At 34.7% G+C, this 20,136-nt stretch overlaps 1 protein-coding gene across 1 annotated transcript in view; it reads left to right on the top strand.

Moving 5' to 3' along the window:
* Positions 1–20,136, top strand: part of PNPLA8 (patatin like domain 8, phospholipase A2) — a 40,063-nt gene that overhangs the window by 12,094 nt on the left and 7,833 nt on the right. The window contains exons 6-8 of the mRNA XM_086748135.1: positions 246–417; positions 3,877–3,934; positions 6,166–6,360. Of these exons, the coding sequence (XP_086604261.1) occupies positions 246–417; positions 3,877–3,934; positions 6,166–6,360 (425 nt within the window). The remainder of the gene's footprint in view (positions 1–245; positions 418–3,876; positions 3,935–6,165; positions 6,361–20,136) is intronic.

The following is a 20,136-nucleotide window of genomic DNA, read 5'->3' on the forward strand; positions in this document are numbered from 1 at the left end:
TGCAAGCTGAAATAATGACATTTTTCAACTTCTCATAGTTGTGTTTTTGGAATTAGACTCTTCTTATCTTGTATATATCCTCTTAAAACATAGTTTGTGATCTCTGAACAGGAATTTAGTGATATAAATGTCAATTGAGCTTCAAGATAGATATTCTGCTGAGCTATGAACTACGTTAAATGGTAATCCATCCTTATAATCTTACTCCAGGCTACATTTTACATTTCAAAATATTTCTTTTTCAGGAGCTATATTAGCTTTTATGTTGGGGTTGTTCCATATCCCTCTGGATGATTGTGAAGAACTGTATCGCAAGTTAGGATCAGATGTTTTTAAGCAGAATGTCATTGTTGGAACAGTCAAAATGGGTTGGAGCCACGCCTTTTATGACAGTGACATATGGGAAAAAATGCTCAAGTAAGTAAAAAATAATCAGTTGAAAAATAATTAGTATATAGTTTGAGAGTTTGAAAAAGTATATTGTTTGGGTATATGTCTGAGAGCCTTTGGTTTTGTTATTGTTTCACTGGTAAGCAAATTCCTAAAACAACTGGAAAAGATCAGCATAGATTCTCACTCTTTTGAAATAGCTATTTTAATATTTATCAAAACATTGAAAGCCTTTAATGTAATTATTTCTGTTTCTAGGGAATAAAGTAAGCTTTAATGCGCTGATTTCTGATTATATTCCTGTATGCCTGCCAGCTCTGCTTGATGTGACTCATTATAGATCTGCTACAAATTCTGGTAGCCACCTGCTGTGCCTTTTTTCTTATAGGAGACATGGTGAGAAATGAAGTAATGTGCTGTAGTAGAGATTTTAAATCTTAACAGCTATATTAAGGAGCTTTGCCCATTGCCCCTTTCTTTGAAAAGGGAAATGAGCTGTAAGGATTGCAATGAAAAAATATCCACTGTGTCAGAGTTGCTAATGAAATGGTATTTGTTCGTAGTTCTATATAGAAATGCATTAATGGCTATTCAGGAAAAGTTATTGAAAGAAATTATTATATTACAAGTTTTGTTACTTAGTTTTATTAATCTGTGTTTGCATTGATAGTTCCGTTGTTTATAATTTTTAGCAAATGAATGTCATAATTTTCCAAATGCTGTAAGCTGGCATTGCTACTGAAAGAACTGTAACAACCTTGTCTGAGAGTAAAGTTACTTTGGGAACACTATTCATGTGTTTCATGGGATTGAAAGTATTTTTCTAGACATTATAGTGGCAATATGTGTGCTGCCTGAGTTTTAAGCATCTTATTTGTTTGCTGACGTGGAGAGAGAGAGACACTTCCAAGCACCACTTGACTGTGCTTTTGCGTAGTTTTAGGAATAATTGTGTTTATCAAATTCAATATCATGAGCTCTTCTTCTCTGATATCTGGAGTTCCTGTTTTTTAAGGAAAGACATTTTCTGTCTTCCGTCCTTTCCTCCCCTGCCCAACTAAAAGTAGTCTAGTGAAAATCAGAATTACCTCATGTGAAAATATTTTACATGCCTTTCATTAAAATGCCGTTATTCTTTGCAGCTACATGCAACACATGAGAGAGGCAAAGCACTCTACTCCTGTGCAGTGGAGGGAGGCCAGGCAATTATTACATTATCCGTAGATTAAATTTAAAATTAAATTTACTGATCAACAAATGACTTTTTGTTGACCTAATTCTGCAATGTTGAAGGGAGATGCTATGCCTACACAACATTTTATTAAAACGGTGATGTTCTGCAGGCATCTTTGTGATATGGAAGCCTAGAACTAAGATGGATATTGAAAAGTTATATAGCATCTCTTTATCGCAATAAGAAGGTCAGGTCTAACTTTCAGTCGTTGCATGGGAAAACTGCTTTATGTTTTGTTTCAAATTTAAAAGCCTTCCTTGTGCTGGGTGGGTTTTTGTTGTTTAAATGGTAGTAGTCTTTTCAGCCTTGCTTGAAATAGAGAGTATCCATTTACAATATACAGGCATGCAATATACATTTAGCTCTACCACAATATCGATGGTATTATTTTGTGTCAGAAAGTTTTCTTGCTGAAAATAATTAAGCTAATGTTGCAGTAGGCTGATCTTGCATGCATTCATGAGGCATGTTATAAATTCAATTTCAGAAAATTACAATCTTGATTAACTAACTTTTTATGCTAAGTGCTGTAGGCTATTGATTTTATGTCTTGCATATATGCTTATTTTAAGTCTTATGTATTCCTTGAATTGCAGTTTGAGGACTGGTTTTAATCAGTTACTTTTGTTACTTTGTACAGAAAATTATACTTACCGTACATTGATCTATGTAATTCTGTATTGAATTGCATTTATAAGAAGAACCTGGCTTACAGTTTCAAGTTTTCTTTTGACCGTTGTTTACATATTCAATTTTCTTCTTTCATACTGTCTCGAGAAACCGCTGGACAAATTTGGTGAGCAGCTAGGGGTTTTCACAGGCTAACTAAAATCCCATACTGGGAATTTGTGAGCTTGAGAAGCAGTCAAGCACTGTATGGAGAGTAGGGTAAAAGTTACATGTTCTGTTGCTAGGAAAATGGATAATGCATGTGTTTGGGATTACAAATAATACTTCAAACCAGTATTTGTTAGGCAAATTGAAGTGTAAATTGAGGCTGCTTTCCAGTGACTAGACGGGCAACATGTTCTGTACCATTTCATCACTCCAGACATACTTAATAGATTTTGCAGCGTTATTAGTGAGATGTTCTGTATCCTTATGGATCGTGCAATATAAGTCTTTCCTGTAGGTTTGGTGAAGATGTCATGGCTTCCTGCTACTTTTGTTGTTGTTGTTAGAAGAGGGTAAAAGCTACAATTTTGCCTTTCTAACTGAAATCTCCAAACTATTTGGTTGCACCCTGGCTGTGGCCCCTTAGAATGTTTCTTTAAGCATATGATTGGCAGTATGCTCTTCATAGCATTAGGGAAATAAATGTTGCAATGTTAGTGAGTGAAAGCAGTGAAAGAGCAACATTCTTGAAGGAGACCTGTTGTTTGGGTAGGTGTTGTCTATAGGACATAGGTCATAGACACAAACAAAGCAGATAAATGGAAGATTTAGGATAGGATGGCAAATGAAATTATATGTGAAGTAATAACCCATGAGTGGAAAAATGTAAAATGCTTACAGAATTTAAACTAACTGTTGATATTAGTGATTTGGGTGTTGTCATGGACAGTTTAAGGAAAGATCTGTATGCTTGTGGTCAAACAAGATGATTCGGTGTGTAACAGTTTGTATTGAAAATACATAAAATATTATAATGTCATTATAGTAATTCATAATACAGTTGCAATTAAAATATTTACAGTCCCAGTTAGCCCATTTTAGGGAATGTTTCTGTTGGGAATTACTGTTCTCATTTTTTTTTTTTCAAGAACAAGGGACTATTCAATAAAATTAAAATTAGGAGGGTTTCTTTTTTAACACTGTATGTGAATAAACTGTGGAATTAATAGTTTGACTTTGGTAAAGAAAATAATTGAATAGTAAGGCTTGACAAAGACTTTTGTGTAATGCACCATTACAGTATTAATGCTAGCAACAAAACTAAAATAAATTTGAAGGTGATATTCAACTTTTATCTTTAGACGTTAATGTCTAAATTTGCATAGTAGTTTAAGGTACCTACTCTGAAGCATCGATTTCTGGCCTTCATAAGAAAAAAGATGTGAGAAAATTATTCGGTTTTTCCAACAGCCTAGAAGGTTTGAAATATTGGTCCATTGAAATCCAATTATTAAAGTGAAATACAAGCACTGCTTCTTTTAAATGTAAAGTTCTCAGAACTAAGGATAATGAAAATTTCTATCTTTTGTTCATGCTAAACTGATGGAGCATTGTTAATTTTTTACACTTATTTGTAGAGAAAAAATGGGCTCCAATCTTATGATTGAAACTGCAAGAAATTCCAAATGTCCGAAGGTAAGTACAGTTTTCTAAAGTAAATACTGATTGTGTATTCCACAAGTACTTTTAAGAGTTCCGAGTAAGAGTACTATTCATAGAAGAGTATTGGATAAGTAGTATGAGTGTTGATGCCTTCTCCACACTTCCATATGAGTTAAGCCATGCTTTTAAAGGATAAAAATTCATTAGATTTTTTCAACTTCTGCAGCAATTTCTCATATTTTTATTTAATACTTTAAGTTAGAATATGTGTCAGAGATGTTAAAAGGCTTATAAAAAGAAAAACACTAGGTGACCTTCTTGAAGTTGTGCAAAGTTTGTTTTTTCATATAAGAGACTTCTAGTATCTGGAGATCCTGTTGTGTTAGCTGTGGTCTGTGTTACTTTGTAGTGTTTGTCCTTACTTTATCTGGATTACCAGGTTTTCTTCAGTCATATTCATAGCCACCAAGATCTCTACTCTTCCTGTATGACATAAAGGGCACCAATTAATTGGAGGGATGTTATATACAGCAGCAGCACAAGAGTGAAAGATGAGAAAGCACGAGTATTTTATTTCTGGTGAAGGATAGAGTGTGAAGAAAGAAGAGAAATATAATAGCACATATTTCAGAACAATCTGTAATTAACAGGTGTTTTGGTGTCATAGTACTATATTCAATGCTTTGCTGTTAAATGGAAGATATTCACATTTTTCTAAACATAGAAACGTGCTTGACTGACTGCGTTCCTAGTCCATGTCTAAAACAAGGTCATGAAAAGGCTGGAGCGGTATGTTGCTTTCTGAAAGAGAAGCTATCCTACGTTAACTTGGAAGTTATCTTTGAACCAGGATCTTTGGCTTCCTTCCATGTTCTTCAGTAATAAAATGTGAATATAAATAGAGTTGAAACTAGCTATTCCCAGTAATTGCTTTGTAGTACTGGCACTGGTGGCACTCTTTACAAGGCATAGTAAAATCAAACTAAAACATGCGTTTGTCTGCTCTGCTGCTCTTAAATTAATCGCGAGATGGACTTTTCCAGAAGGTGCTCAGCACTTTATAGCTTAGACTCCATCATGAAGTGAAAGTGTATAAGGGTATTACCAAAAATAAATTCAGGCATCAATTCTATAATTTTTCTATTAACTTTTCCAATGTTTCCTTTTTTTCTTACTGCTTCTAGTAGTGCTTACAACCAAACCTTCATTTTGACAAAACCAGGAAACTTTTTCTCTATCAAATGATGGAGTATGAATCATGCGTGTGTTTTGCTTCTGCACTGTCACATAGAAGTTACACTTTTCTTGTTTTCTTTTCTGTAAGGATGGACTTACTGTGAATTAAAAGATTTAACTTACGTAGCTGAAGAATAGAAATAAATACAGTGATATCACAGCATCAGCTGCTAGTGCTATTGAGTTACATTTCACAAAAACACTCTACTCTGTAAAATAGTAAACAAAATAGAATTGAACACCCACTTGGCTGCTAAAGAGTATTGTTCTTACAGTGCCAGCAAGGCTCGGTGCATTATCACTAAAAGGTCTTGCACATTCTAACACTCCTCCATAACTGTAGGTACTTCCCCCTCATGTGATTTATATCTGTAAGATGTAATTTTTTTGCAGTAATCCGTTTTGTTTTATGGAAATACCATTTTGGCTCTGCAGTTAGATTTACATATGTGATTTTTGTTAATGACATTTCAGTGTCCTTACAAAAAACCTTGAAAGATTTTTGTTTGATTCTTTTGCTTTTTTTCTTTGGGAGAGATCCTTCCTGCAATCCTTTAATTCAGGTTGTGATATTAAGTAATCATTTTCTTGGAGAAATAAATTGATTGATGTTTCTAACATTCATACTTAATGGCATTGTTGCATTGCTGGTTATTGACTTCTGAGAACAAAAAACTATTCATAAAGGCAAAACATTTGAAAATCATGCAGATGACACCAGCTTTTTGTTTAAATATCAATGGATAGATATTGGTAGAAACAGAATAGCAAGTGGAAACAATTAATTTCAGGTTAAAAATAGCATTTTCTTTGGGGAGTTTTTTTTTTTTTTTGTGGGTTGTTTTTCAGTTTTTAAAATGTGGATAGGCATCATAAAACAAAGTAAATAAATAATGAACCAAGTAGGATTCCAGAGATGTGTTTAATGTATAAACTGAATTTCATACTGTGGGAAGCTGTCATTATGATATTATTATTATTATTATTGTCATTGTACGTAGCTATTTTTGTTCCTCTTAACTCACTAGGTAGCTGCAGTAAGCACCATTGTAAGCAGAGGAACACCACTGAAAGCATTTGTTTTTAGAAACTACAATCACTTTCCTGGTGTTAAGTCTCATTATATTGGAGGCTGTCAGTATAAACTGTGGCAGGCCATCAGAGCATCATCTGCTGCACCGGGTTACTTTCAGGAATATGTCCTAGGCAACGATCTTCATCAGGTAAGTTGAAACCTTCTCCTTTAGTAAATATTTTCCAATATCATACCTGAGAAAAAAAGTTGTCTGAATTTCTAAATCAGAATTAAGCAAATAAGTTGGTAGCAAAAAGGAAATCTAGGAGGGATAGCCCTTATAGACCTAGAAAGAGTATAGGCTTTAAAATCTTAGTCTTCTAAGATGAACTTCAGTTCGTCTGCTGTTTCTTTCTTCTCTGCCTGGAAGGAAACCTTATATGAGTTGTAAAATTGCTTCTGACTTCCTGCTTACAACTGGTATTTCATTGAGCATTATGTCATTAAACAGATGGTGTGACTTAAAATCTATCAATGCTGTAAAGTGTGAAAAAAAACCAAGTTATGCATTTCAGTGTTCCTTTTATTAATGCATAATTTCCGTTTATGCTCTACTTTTCTTTCCATTGATAGCTTATTAAGCTCTACCCTGGTTCTGAGCTAGTAAAAAGAATAAGAGATGCCACAGCAGTAAGATTAAACTCGGAGGACAACTGCAAAAGAAATTCCCTTGAGGATAAAGCAATGTCTCCTATCAACAGTGCATGCTATTTTATTGCATTATAGCTTCTGTTAGTGACCCTGATTAGTAAAGAGTAAGGCAAATTAATTTATTTAATAGTTTTTTAACCATTGTGTTCTTCTCCTCCAGTGCTCCTTTATTGTTTTGCAGATCTCTGAGTTTTGAAAGAATCCTTTTTACAGTACCTATTAAATTAAAACTATTAATATTTATTTTTCAAAAGATCTGCTGCAGATCCATGTCATAAAAGAATACAAAGGGTGACTGAACCTGAGACCTTCAACAAAGGCACCATAGGATTCTATCACTTAAATCTAAAGAAAGCATCTGTTACTTTTCCATCATATTAATTCATATGATGTCATTAGCCTTAACTACTAGAAAGGAATAATAGCATATTTTGGGTAATAAGATACACCTGGATCACATCCAGAATTTCTCATGGTGTCCATTAAAAGGCTGTGCAATCTCATTAGCATTGTAATGGGCATAAGTAATACTGAACTTTAAAGACTTAACAGATAAATAAGGAGTATAAGATGAAATAGTGGAAAATTCATTAGATTAAGAGTTAATAAAGAGAAGCATTGATACAGAGAAACAGCTAGAATCGGAAAAAAATCAGCATACTTCCGTATTTTGAGTTAACATTTACAAGGAGATGAAATAATTATATTCAGCTCTATAAAAGCTCTACATAAGTTGGGGGGTGAAGGGGAAGGGTTCCTATGGAGGGGAGGATGGTGCTGCTACATCAACCAGATTCCGAGAGTTCTTCCATTTTATTCTGTTCCTTGTTTTTGTTTAGGGTCTTTCTTTTGCCCCTCCCTTCTGCCTCTCCAGCCTCCCCATTATGGTACGTCTTGTTATCCCCAAAACATTTTAATCAAATACTAGATGAAACAAGCAAATAAGTTTGGGGGGGTTTTTTGGTTGTTTTTTTTTTTTTTTTTAAGCGAAAAATGGAGTAAAATGTGAGATATTCCAAGCCTTAGCACTGCTTGAAATCCTGAAATATGGTCATCTTCCATCTGGCCAAGCAGAACAGGAAAGGGAGCTGCTTTAGCCTTTGGAGCTGTTCCAAGCTGCTCCTTAACTGCTTGAATGGGTCAGTGTTAAACTATGTGAAGCACTTTTCTTCCTCTTCTCACCTTTCCTTCCCCTCTTTCCCTGAATTGAGAGTACATCGTAATCTGTCTGTGCTTCTGTATGAAGAATAGCTAAATAAATGTGATTTTTAACTTCTGCGCAGTGCTTAGACAGTTATTTGTCTTCACATATGTCTGGCAATTCAGAAATGATGTTAAATGCAGTAAGGTGGGTATTCATTTCATCTATATTTGCTTTTAAGTCCAATTTGCCAGACTAGAGAACGTATGATTAGTGTTGCAGTATTTTCAGACACACAGAGCTAGAATGAAGTCTAGTTCATTTTTCCTTACTCTGAGTCTTTGGACAAAGTCCTTCCATATGATATTACCAACAATGTTTCACAAACTCACTGTTCTTTTCTGTTTGACATATTTTTATTACTGAAAAGCAAGGGCTTAGGATGTGGTTCAGCTTTGTAAGCCATACAGAACTAAGTATGTTTTCAGTACTAAAACTGCTTATTGTAGTAGAACTAGATGCTAAATTTTCTGACTTAACCTTTCATATCTGAAAAATCTCTCTTCCACACAGGCATGATATTTAAACACTTTTCAATTCTTGTAGAATCCAAGGGTTGTCATCTTTCATGTTCCTCATGCTTCTGCTTCCCCAGATTGCACTTTTCTTACCACATTTCTATTTCCATAATTGTCTATTGTGGGATATGCTTGGTTTTTTTTATGGTCAGCCAGCTAGCAAGGTGCTACATAGCAAATGCTACGTAACTGCCTTCATGCAGATTTCTGTCGACAGTATGCATTAATTGTAAAAAATAATTTATGCCAAAGGCTTTAATATTGTAGCATAGTGTCAGAAATATTATTATTTTGTGGATTTTTTAATGGGTTGGAAACTTCAATTAATTAATCAGCATAATCTTTTATGAACATAAACTATGCTAGTTTCTTATTAACTTACATATATCTGCTTCTGCAGTGTTCATATTTCTAAATAATTCAAAGAATAGAAACAGCCAAAATGAGAAAATGATCATAAAATGTCTGTGAAAATTAAGAATAGTAAATATAATGAGATTTATTTCCTGGCTTTGAAGTTTGGGACTCTAAAGGATTATATAGAGAGACCAGGTTTTGTATTAGCTTATCAGTCAGTTGTATGTTTAAATCTGAATGAAGAGCACTCTAGTAGTTCATCTGACATAGGACTCTTCAAATGTGTGAAAATATTTATTTTTATAATGGAAATTTAATGGATTTGTTTTATAGTCAGCCTGCCTATTCTTGTCTTATCTTATCCGGCTTTTGTTGAAATTCAAGTTCTTTCACAAACTGTATGAGGTAGTTGAATGAGAGTTACGTGTAGGGTTGAGAGTAATTCACAAAGATTTTATGTATGACTCTAGACATACATGCTGGAATCATGCCTGAACTGAACTGCAGCGGTTCACTTTAACACTCACTTTTCCATAATCTGTATATTAATATACATGTGTTTGTATACACACATGCCCTTTCTCTGGGAACATTCTTGTCTGATTTCCTATACTAGTCACTGTAAAATGTGTTATTTTTTTAATAAGGTAATAAATTATTTTTACAATTCTTCTGATGTAATTGTTTAGAAAGAGGTTTCTAGGTACCTGAACACTTACTCTTGTTTGTACTGCAGATAAGCTGATGCCAGATTTGTTCTATTTCTGCAAAAAGTAAGCAGTTCAAAACCAAATAGCAATATTTACATTCAGGTCAACCGTGGCGTGCTATCTGGTTGCACTCTGTCAAGTAGGAAAAAAAAAAGTGCAGCTGTTGGTAGATCAGGGGTGGAGGATTAATATTCTTTGTGGTTCAAAAGAGGAAGACTTTAACATTCAAAGGGATTTAATCCCTGTAACATGCTTCTCCAGGATCTGTGCAGGCCAAGAGAGACCAAGTCATGATGTTACAATATAGAAGCTGTATTGCCACATGTCAGCTTTTTTATTTTAAGATCTATTTATGAAGCACTGAGGGCCCTTAACCTCTACTCAGTTCTGTTACAATCAGTGATTTTTTTTTTTTTTTTTTTTACTTCCCACGGAGGGGTGTTGTTATAGCTCTTCCTCTTCCTTTTCTTTCCTTTTTTTTTCTGTACTGTGGAAAGTATTTGGGGTACTTCAATATAGTATCACTTCAGTAGACAATATGATATGCTGAGGAGATTCCCAGTTAATTAAAAGAGCAATTTAAGATTTAACAAAATCATTATGCACACTTCATTTACTAGGTTTTACAGTAAAGACTAAATTTATCCCACAGGTTTAATTAAAAGCGCAGCAGGGGTTGTGTGTGTGTGTGTGTGTGTGTATTGGTGGTGAGTTTAACAAAGCCACAGATTTATCTCAAAATAAAATACGCTCACTTTAATACAAAGGACTTCATCACTTTTTTCTTGATAGCTTTCCATGATTTTATTGCTGCATTACAATTCCATTTATTAAAATGCTGATGTTGACTTATAGTAGTGTTCAAATAATCTTTTTTTTTTTTGAGCACAATCAGATAGTAAGGTGGTTAAATTGGCATCTGATCTGTTAGTGGAGTTTTAATAATGCAGATGTTACAGGATGTGTGGTGAGAATACAATGTGGAAATAAAAAATTTATATAGTACAATAATATGATGTAACTAAAATTTCAAGTCTCACCTTCATTAAAAAAGATGGTACGTAGTTTCTTCATGTTTTTTCAAGTTTTCCCTGCCTTTGATTAGGCACTAAATCTGTAAAGTCATTTAATCTTTGTAGCTTGTTACAGGAGAGGCCTTCAAAAGTGATCTGCTTAGTGGATCCTACCCTAATTGGTTTTACACGGTAGCTTTTAAAATTAGATTCAAGGGTGCTTCCCAGGCTCTAAGAAGACATAGAATATAGGTCACATTGAAGTTCTTTTCATTCTTAGGATATGCCACGGTGATCAGTATGCAGCAGAGCTCATACAGACTGCAGTTTAATAGGTGTATCTTGTTCTCACAATGATAGAAACAAATATTTCTTTGTCTCTCTGTCTAGTTGTTGCCATACACATTTTCCTACACCCTTCGAGGCAATGTCACCTGCTGTTTAAGGAAGAGGGAGTTTACTGGAATGTGTATTTGCATGGATATGGGCATTTCTTTTTCTATTATGGATTCTAGAGGTTTGGTTAGCAGCTCTTAAGGTCAATGCACATGATACGCTTTACTAGCCGTTGTGAAATTGCTGTGGTTACTGCAGCAGTAGTAGTTTGCAGAGCAGACTGTTTGCAAGATTCCCTACAGGGACTTGTTAAGTGAGGTATTATTGGAAGATTTGTTAAATGAAATGAAATTGAGAGTATATTTTGTTAGAGCATTTAACTTGGAAGCATTATAATTTTTATCTCAAATGATTCAGAATGATGCTTTGCTAATGTAATTTTCCGAGTGCTTATTTAGAAAAAAAACCAAACCTCTCTCTCAAATGACCTGCATTTCATTTAGCTGTTTTTTTGCTTAGACTTCTGAGTCCATATATCTTTAGTGACACTGTTTACCAGCTAATATTTGCTATATAGCAAATCTTGCAAAATCAGAAGGGTGTGAAAAATTATGAGCTGAGTCAATTCCGTATTTTCTGTACAGACAGTCTAGGCTGCTGCTCTCAAGCTCTGGTGTTACCGGCCACTATTTCTCCGATCAAAAAGAACAGTTTACTGTCAATTCTTGATAGCTTGTAATTTTTATTTTCCTAGGTTGTCTGTCTGTCTAATACTGACTTGAATGGAGCCATATTTCCATATGAAATAGGGTTTTGATATTCATTGCAAATAAAAGCCTAAGAATGTATCAGCACTATTGTTATGCTGTTACCTTTACCCTTAAAGAAAGCTCCTTTATGATATATAGTGGTCTGGTGCTTAATGTGAATAATCACGTCATGCTTCATAGCTGCCATCGAGCCTCTAATTTGCCTGCCCCGTTGTTGTTGTGGATACAGATCTTAGTACCGTGATAGGAATGATTTTCACCACGTATACAAAATGTGCATAAAGTCAATTAGTTCCGTACCCAGTGCATTCCTGTTTGCTGAATAGGGTACAATGTCTAAACCCTATTTCCTGTTCTGAGCTTCTCTTTCAATACAAGGATTAGTCTGTAGTGTTAATTTTGCAATTCTCAAATCCGCTGGCAGTCTCTTCAAAGATTTTTTACCTTGCAGTATGTCTTTTACTGGGGCTATATTTACACTGCTTATTTTAGTAGCAGATATATTTTAGATTTTTTGCTACAGAATTTAGAATTATTTTAGCTGCCATTTCCTTAGGAAAAAAATGATAAGGGAGTACAGAATGAAACAATTTCCCTCAGGTCAAATTCAGTTCTGTCATGGTCGCCATCTGCATCATAGGCTGTAGTTCATAAACATGTAAAACTGTCTTTGCTATTGCTACCCTTGTAGAAGGTTATTTCAATAAAATATTTATTCATTTTTCTCGGGGCCAGAAAATTTCTTATTTTCACTCTGAAGTCTATTCCTAGCTAATGGATACAAATTGTCCTTGTGCCAGTACTTTTCTCTAGTTTAATTAACTTTCCTTGTAGTATTTACCCTTCTGATGTGTATATAGAAAGCACTCATATCCTTTTTTATTTCATTAGTCTAAATATGCCAGTCTATCTCAATCTTGCAAAATAGGCTCTGTGTTCTCTTGATCATCCTAATGGTCCCTCGTTGCACCTGCTGCAGTTTGAGTAATCTTTCTGAAACTGGACTATTCAGTGTGTTTTGGCATGACCCAAGACATACTGTGCAAAGTTGAATGAATTACCAGATTGAAAATTAGCATTTCTAAATTAGAAGCAAAATTCAGAGGAGTTAATTTGATCAGGCTGAGATGCTGTATTGTAGATTATGAGGTCTTAACTGTGTCATGTATTTCCTTTTTTCAGAGGAGGGTGCAATTTAGAGTTACAGTTGCCTTTTCAACAGCTACTTCATATATAGGTGGTTAAATCATTCTGTGATAGTGCTCTATTCAGATCTTTCTCATGGTTGGTCTGATTCCAGCTTAGTTCTGAAGAGCATAGCTTTGTGTTTATGAGCACTTTGCTTGGCTATACATTGTCTCCTTTGGGTTTCCTTAGACCTTAGAGTTGTTCTGTGTTTACAGTAAAGCCTTTGTTTTTGCAAAGCCTCTAACTTTATAGTAACAGATTTCACTAGGAGTTGCATGCTTTTGAGAAAATGAGAATGAGCCCGAAACCAGCCATTGAGTAACTCTGATGGGAAACAGTCCAAGCCAAGCAGTTTGCCATTATATAGGTTGTTGATAATATAGATTGTTGTCTCATCTGACTAACTGTTTCTTCCTCCAGTGTAGACTCTTTCACCACTTCCAGTGGTCTGGTATGTAAAGTGCTTTATATATCCAGGTTTTCTTCATCTAAAAATTTGTTAAATATTTTCTGTCTTTGATAAACCCATCTTGTATTTTGCTGGCTAGGTGTGTACATCTTAATTTAGAGGAGTCGTGAAAGTGCAGAACTATTCAGTTCTTTCTCCACCATCCCCTGCCCCCACAGTGGATACAAATACTAGGTAGTTCATATCCAAATCCTGAATCCTTCACATCAGTTATCTCCAATAATTAGTTTATTTCTTAAATTGTGTCCATTTTAAGATCAAATCCTTTAGTTATGAACCGGCTTTGTTTCAGTCGCAATGACATGAAATCTAACGTTTGAGTCAACAAACAAAGAACAAAAATGTTTTAAGAAATTTAAATAGCTTACATAGTTTTATTTAAAAAGGAGAGTTTATTGGAAATCCAATTCAAATTGAAATTACTATATGAAAGATAAAAAGAAATCTGTGGAGTGTGTAAATATATTAGTTTTAGAAGTTGTCTGTAGAATTAGCTTACAATGTTCCAATTATTGTGCAGTTTTAAACAGATGAAAGACCAGCAGGTTTTGAGTAGCATTTATCAGTGATATATTCAATAATAGGAGTCACCAGGATTCCCTACAGATCACTACTGGTCTTCATACTCTTCCATATTTTCTCAAAGCATTTTGAATTTCCTGTTTACTATTCCTTAGTAAACTGACAGCTAAAAGCATAGACCAATTAGTTAGCAAAACTAATATAAATCAGTAATGTTAATAACAATCTGCTTATTGATGTAAAAATATATTGAGTCCTAAGAATATTGTTAGCTGGGGAAATTAAATATAAAGAATTTTAAAATTTTGAAAATCTAACATGGTCAGTTTTCACAAGGATTAGACTACCTTTAGATCTAAGTTTTCTTGCTCACTTGTGGAAGTTTTATAGCAATGTGATTCTTTTGTGTAGCTACTAGACCTATTTCCTTAGGCTGATACATCCCATCATAGCAAACAGAGTTTCTATATGCTTCCTGAGTTAAGTGCTGTCAGGAAGAACAGACCTGCTAGACTTGAGCTGCCTAGTGTCATCTGAAGCCAGAAGGATTTTATTCAGAGCCATGGAATCGGTTTTGTTTGTTGAGGTTTTTTTGGTGTACTCTCGAACCTTGCCTATGCTTCACAAATATTGTATGGAGAACCCGAGCTCAGACCTGTGTTTGGGACCAGCGTAGATTCAACCACAGGCCAGCTTTTTCTCTTAGGTTGCACACTGTGATCCTCTCTTGTATTACAGGCAATACATCATTTGGGAACCACAGATAAAATACTATTTTGGTGATGTGTTCTGATTTCATTGTGGAATTTGTGTAATTAAATCTGCGGTGCACAGCTTGTGCTTTTAATTACAATATATTTTATTGCCTAGTAATTCTTTCTTTCATGATGTCTGCTGATATTTAGCAAATCTTCATCATTTTACTGTAAGAGTACATTTTCCGTATCTGACAAGAACGTGAATTCAGTAATGTCTTCAGAGCAGCTGGTCATTTTCTGTGGATTAATGGCTTGCTGGGATGAGTTAATAATTTATGATCACCTAGCAGTCTACTTCAGCCAATCATTCATTCTAAAGAAATGTCAAGAGCAAACATGGCTAACGTAGAGTAAAATAATCCAAAATATGTTACTGAATTTTTGGTTTATAATAGCAATAGTATTGATAGCTCTTTGAAGCATTTAGATTAACATTTATGTGTATGCAAACAGTGTATTACGGTGTTGCTAAATTTTAGGGAAAAAATGATAAATACTGTATGGGAGCTTTTCAGTGAACTTTCAAACTTTATTGGATTTTTTTTTTTTTTACTTTGTTATGTGGTCTCAGTATAAAGTGATAAAGTGTTCTCTTTTTGCAACTGGTGTAGTAGAAGTACAAATGTGGCTAATATTCTCTTTTTTAAAAACTGTTAAAGACAGTTGTAATGGAAACTTTAATATTACTGTCATTCAATAATATAAATGCAAATGCATTTAATTTTCATTTCCTCTACATTTTCTAAAGAATTTTTCCATTATCCAGTTCAAGGGGAATCCCTTTTTCACTGCACACTTGAGCAGGTAGTTGTCACAGTTCTAGAGTGTTTGTTTTTCTAGTGTCTGAAGAGAAGTCATAATTTTGAAATAGCCTTACAGACCAATGAGCACAAGATGTTTATTTCAGGAATTTAAAGGAGCATCTCTGCTTCTCCTTAACTAATGAAATTGGTTCATTCTGAGGTTGTTAGAAATTTGGTGTATAGGAGGATTGCATTAATATCTGTCACCAACTGAGGCCTCTGCGAATCAACATAGTGCAGAATACATGATAAATTGTATGTGGTTGACCCAATAGCATCCCTAATAGCATGATTTTCAAGCAAGGGTGAATCTTTCTAAATAAATTGCATGAAGTATTTCCCTATATAAGAGAGAACTGTAAATCATTGTATGCTTTATAGAAAATTATCTAATTTATTTAAAAAAAAATTCTCACTCATTTCTCATGCAGCAAATTGGATCAGACCCACCATTAGAATGGAGCAAAAAACAAATTGTTCATTTTAAACAGAGATTTGTTAGAAATATTGGCACCACCATCCATTGCTTGTCACCAAGATAAAGAGGAAACAATTCTACTTCTGTACCATTTCATCTTTATAAAACTTTACATATTTTATGAGATCAAAGTAGTTTGTTCAGGGACATTAAAGCTTTCCTGTGCTTGCTGGGAGCTTCTTTTCACCAGTTTCATCCTCAGTAGCACTGTGACCAGACTAACTGGTTACTCAAAAAAGAGGAGAGCTGTAATTAGTGTATATTTCAAACATTTTCTGTATATATTTAACAGAACAGGAGAGAATATTTGTGTGAACACTATAGGGAATCTGAATGTATAGATTCCTTTTTCACGAAGCATATGCTAACAACTGTAACTTGGTATCCCAGTGATGCTTAACTGAGCACGCCTAACTATGTGAATATACTAATTCTCATAATTCTCATAATTGCAGTGCAGTGAGAGGACTGGGCTGGGATGTGAATCTTGACGTTACCTGTATGAATAGATCTTACCGGTAGTAAAAGAGCTCTCCCGCTTCTCATTCCTGTCTTCTACTCTGAGGACATTTGCTGCTACTTACATAAATGTATTGAGCTGATTTTACAGAATGATTCAGCAAGGTGTACCTCTTTCACTTTTGGAAACTAGGGTAAATGTTTTTAGAGTAGTTATTCATTTTTCTAAGAATTAACCCCATTATAGTACAGAACTCTTCAGACTCCTCTTTTGAAGCAATAAACGTTATCCTTAATCTGTATATTTATTATATTTATGTTGACTTTAAATATAGAATTTAAAAAATACTTTTCAGAAGTCCGTTCAGAATTTTAGCCTGTCTTGACCTAGCCTGTGATGACTTTGTACTAATTCTGTCTCCACTTTTTCACAAAGACAATGAAAGTAAACAACAGAGCAAGCCTGTAAAAGTGAACTAAAATGCAAAGCATGTCTGCATAGGCAGTGAGGTGAAGTGGTTACTATGGAGCCAACAAACTCAGCTTCTAAATATGAGACGTGGCTGGCTTAAATTATATATCCATCATCCAGTGCTAGATTATTTTCTTCACAACACTGAGGGTCATTTAAGTGAAACTGTGCAGCACACAGGGTGTTACATAGAACAATTACAGGGCAACAACTTGAGTCTGACAAAATTAGGAAATGCAGTGGTAGCCTGTGAATGTACAGAGTATTCTGAACTTGTTAGAAACAACGGCCTATAGTAAAATATGGTTCAAACTGATTTTTTATTTTAATATCTTAATTTTAAGTAACTGTTTCCAAAGTATTGACTTCAATATGTGAGTGGTGACTTTATGCACGTTCACCATAATTATTTAAGTGGGACAAGATTTTCAGAAAGTTCTGTGCTACCAGGGTCCCAAGTGGTGTGGAGGACTTTCTTTGAGAGTCCACAGTGTATTTTCCTTCTGACTGTAGAATTTGCCCCCATCTATTTCATAATGTTTAGCCAGGCCTTTCTTTATCCCTAGAACTGGGTAAGCAGAGTGTCTTCACCAGAGAGTTTTCATTGGACCATATGGTTACAAAAGGTTTATTTTTCTTGTTTTAAATAATTTATGATCTCGTTGTCAAATCATGAGAGCGCCTTCCCTGACTATTTTGCAACTATCAAAAAACTTACAGAAAATACTAGTTACAGCTTTAGACTTCTGGCTAAGAACCAGCAAGCACTAAAAATATGGTTATGATTGTATGGTGAATTTTTTTTTTTAAATCTGCATGAAAAAAAAAATCATTGAGTTCACTTGGGAATTAGCTGATAAAATATTAAACAAAACGTAACAATTTAATGTTGGCCGCTTGGAAAGCCTTTGACAAAAGACTGAAAGTAATGTTCCTGAATAAAGTCCCTGAGTTCTCTGCTTTGCTATCACTAACAAGCTTGGTCTTATATGTATTAAGCTCCATTTTAAAATTAATTTAGTTTATTACTTCCATTATTGTTATTAGAAATTTTTTAAAAGCCTTGTTCCTTACTATTTACCTGCGTGATGACATTAGGAAAGTTATACACTCTTTTTCAGCACTTACTTTTATTAACATTCCTACTGTGGCACTCTGTTTGGTGTACTGCCAGTAAATTAAGTTGACTCAAGTGTGGAGTGGTTTCTAGTACTTGCCAGTGCGCTGACCATAGCAGCACAGAAGAATGCAAAAGGGATGAGGTGACTCATGCATGTTTGGGAAGTGAAAAAGAGAGTTTGCAACTGGATTGAGAACTAGCTATGTGAGAAGAGATGGTGAAACGTAGGGAAGGCCAGACAATCTAAGAACAGGAGAACAGAGAGAATGCGGGGTCTGCTCTGGCTGTTTGCCCAGCACTGAGTCCTAAGACAGAACCTGGGACAACTGCACATTGTTGTGGATGCTGGTTAGCAGTTTAGTCATGTGGAGAGTTCCTGTAACTTACCCATCCAGTTACAGATTCCAAGGTATGAGTTGCATGTGGAAAATGCATGTTTGCATTTTCCACAAGACTTAGACTGGACTGACAATGTTCAGTTTCTAATAAGAATGGGTTTTTAAATGTTATTTCATTTTACAGCAAAAGTAATGTGCATCTGTGATTCATATAGTATTTCTTTCAATAGAGTAGAACCTTAGAAAAATTGCAGTAGGACCTCAGAGTGTCTTCTGGTCCAGCCTCCTGTTCAAAGCCTTTGAGGATAAACATCAAAGTTAGGTCGGGCCTTGCCCAGTTGAGTTTTGAAAATATCCAAGGATGGAGATTCCGTAGCTTCTGTGGCTCCTATTATATGCGCTTTTTGAAAGAGTCTGGCTGTATCTTCTCCCTCTTGAGGTAGTGGAAGACTGTGGTTAGATTCCTCCTTGGCTTTCTCTTTTTCTAAGTTAAGCAAACCCGGTTCCCTGCATCTCTCATATGTTATGTGCTTCAGCCCCCAAACCATCTTAGTGGTTCTTTATAGTACGTAGTCGGTTTTTCAGTGCCTTGTAACTGGGTGTCCAAAGCTATGCACAGTATTCCCAGTTTAACCTCATAAGTACTGAATAAAAGGGGATAATCACTTCACTTGACCTACTGGTTTTGCTTTTAGTGCAAGTGTATGTTGATAATCTAGTACTTTACCTAATATACTGTTCATATTGTCTCTCTTTTTCTGTATGCCCACAGACAGTACCATACCATAGCAGTATATCTAATAATAGAGATGGAAGGAGGGACATTTGAAGACATTCCAGTCTGTCAAAGAGGAACTGATAAATTTGTTAAGAACTGAAAAGGTTTAGGACCACACATAACGTCAGCATTGCTTTGCGGATTTCAAATTGCATCTAAAGCTTATAACATAATGTAAAATATCACTTTATATCAACAAGATTTTTACACCATTGTATGAGGTATAAAGATCTTTTTTTGTTTGCATGATTTTGTTTATATGAAGGCTGTAGGAAATCAGAATTGTGCTATGCTAGTATGAGTCCATGAAACATATCCTTCTCAATTATAAATTATGTTCTGAAAATATATTCCATAAAACAGATAATGGGCACAAAGAATGCAGCAATATTCATACACTTGGAAGGATGCATTCTGTCAGTGAATTTTGCACATTTTGCTAATGTTGGAATTTGCTGATCACTATACTTAAAATTGTTCTAAAATGCATTATTGTGTAAATACAGTTTTATTCATGGAAAGTCAGACACATGAAACTTTCTCACAAGCATTCCATAGAGTATGCAGTGCAGCTTCTCACTAGTATACCTAGTTTTCCTGATCTTTTCAGCAATTGTCATATTTTTCCTCATAGCACATCACAACTATCCACTTTGCTGTATTTCTAAAAAGCATTTTCCTAGTGTCTGCTTTTGTTTGATCCCCAGCCATGAATGTCTTTCAGTCCATGGCCTGAATCGAGAAATTTAATTGAGTTAAACTTTTTGCTTCAAGATTACTATTTTTTGTTTTCATTCTTCCCTTCTGCAGAAGCATGCTAGGAAGATCCTAATTCTAGGATCATACTAACTGAAAAAAAGAAATTTAAGATTGAAAGACAGGTGGATCAAAGACAAGAGATTGTACCAAGAAAACAGAACATTTTAAATTGAACTCATAACATGAATGGCTTCCTTCTGAAAACAGAGACAAACAAGAATTCA

Source organism: Chlamydotis macqueenii, chromosome 1 (genome assembly GCF_036417535.1).
Source record: "Chlamydotis macqueenii isolate bChlMac1 chromosome 1, bChlMac1.mat, whole genome shotgun sequence".
In the NCBI taxonomy this organism is placed as follows: Eukaryota; Metazoa; Chordata; class Aves; order Otidiformes; family Otididae; genus Chlamydotis; species Chlamydotis macqueenii.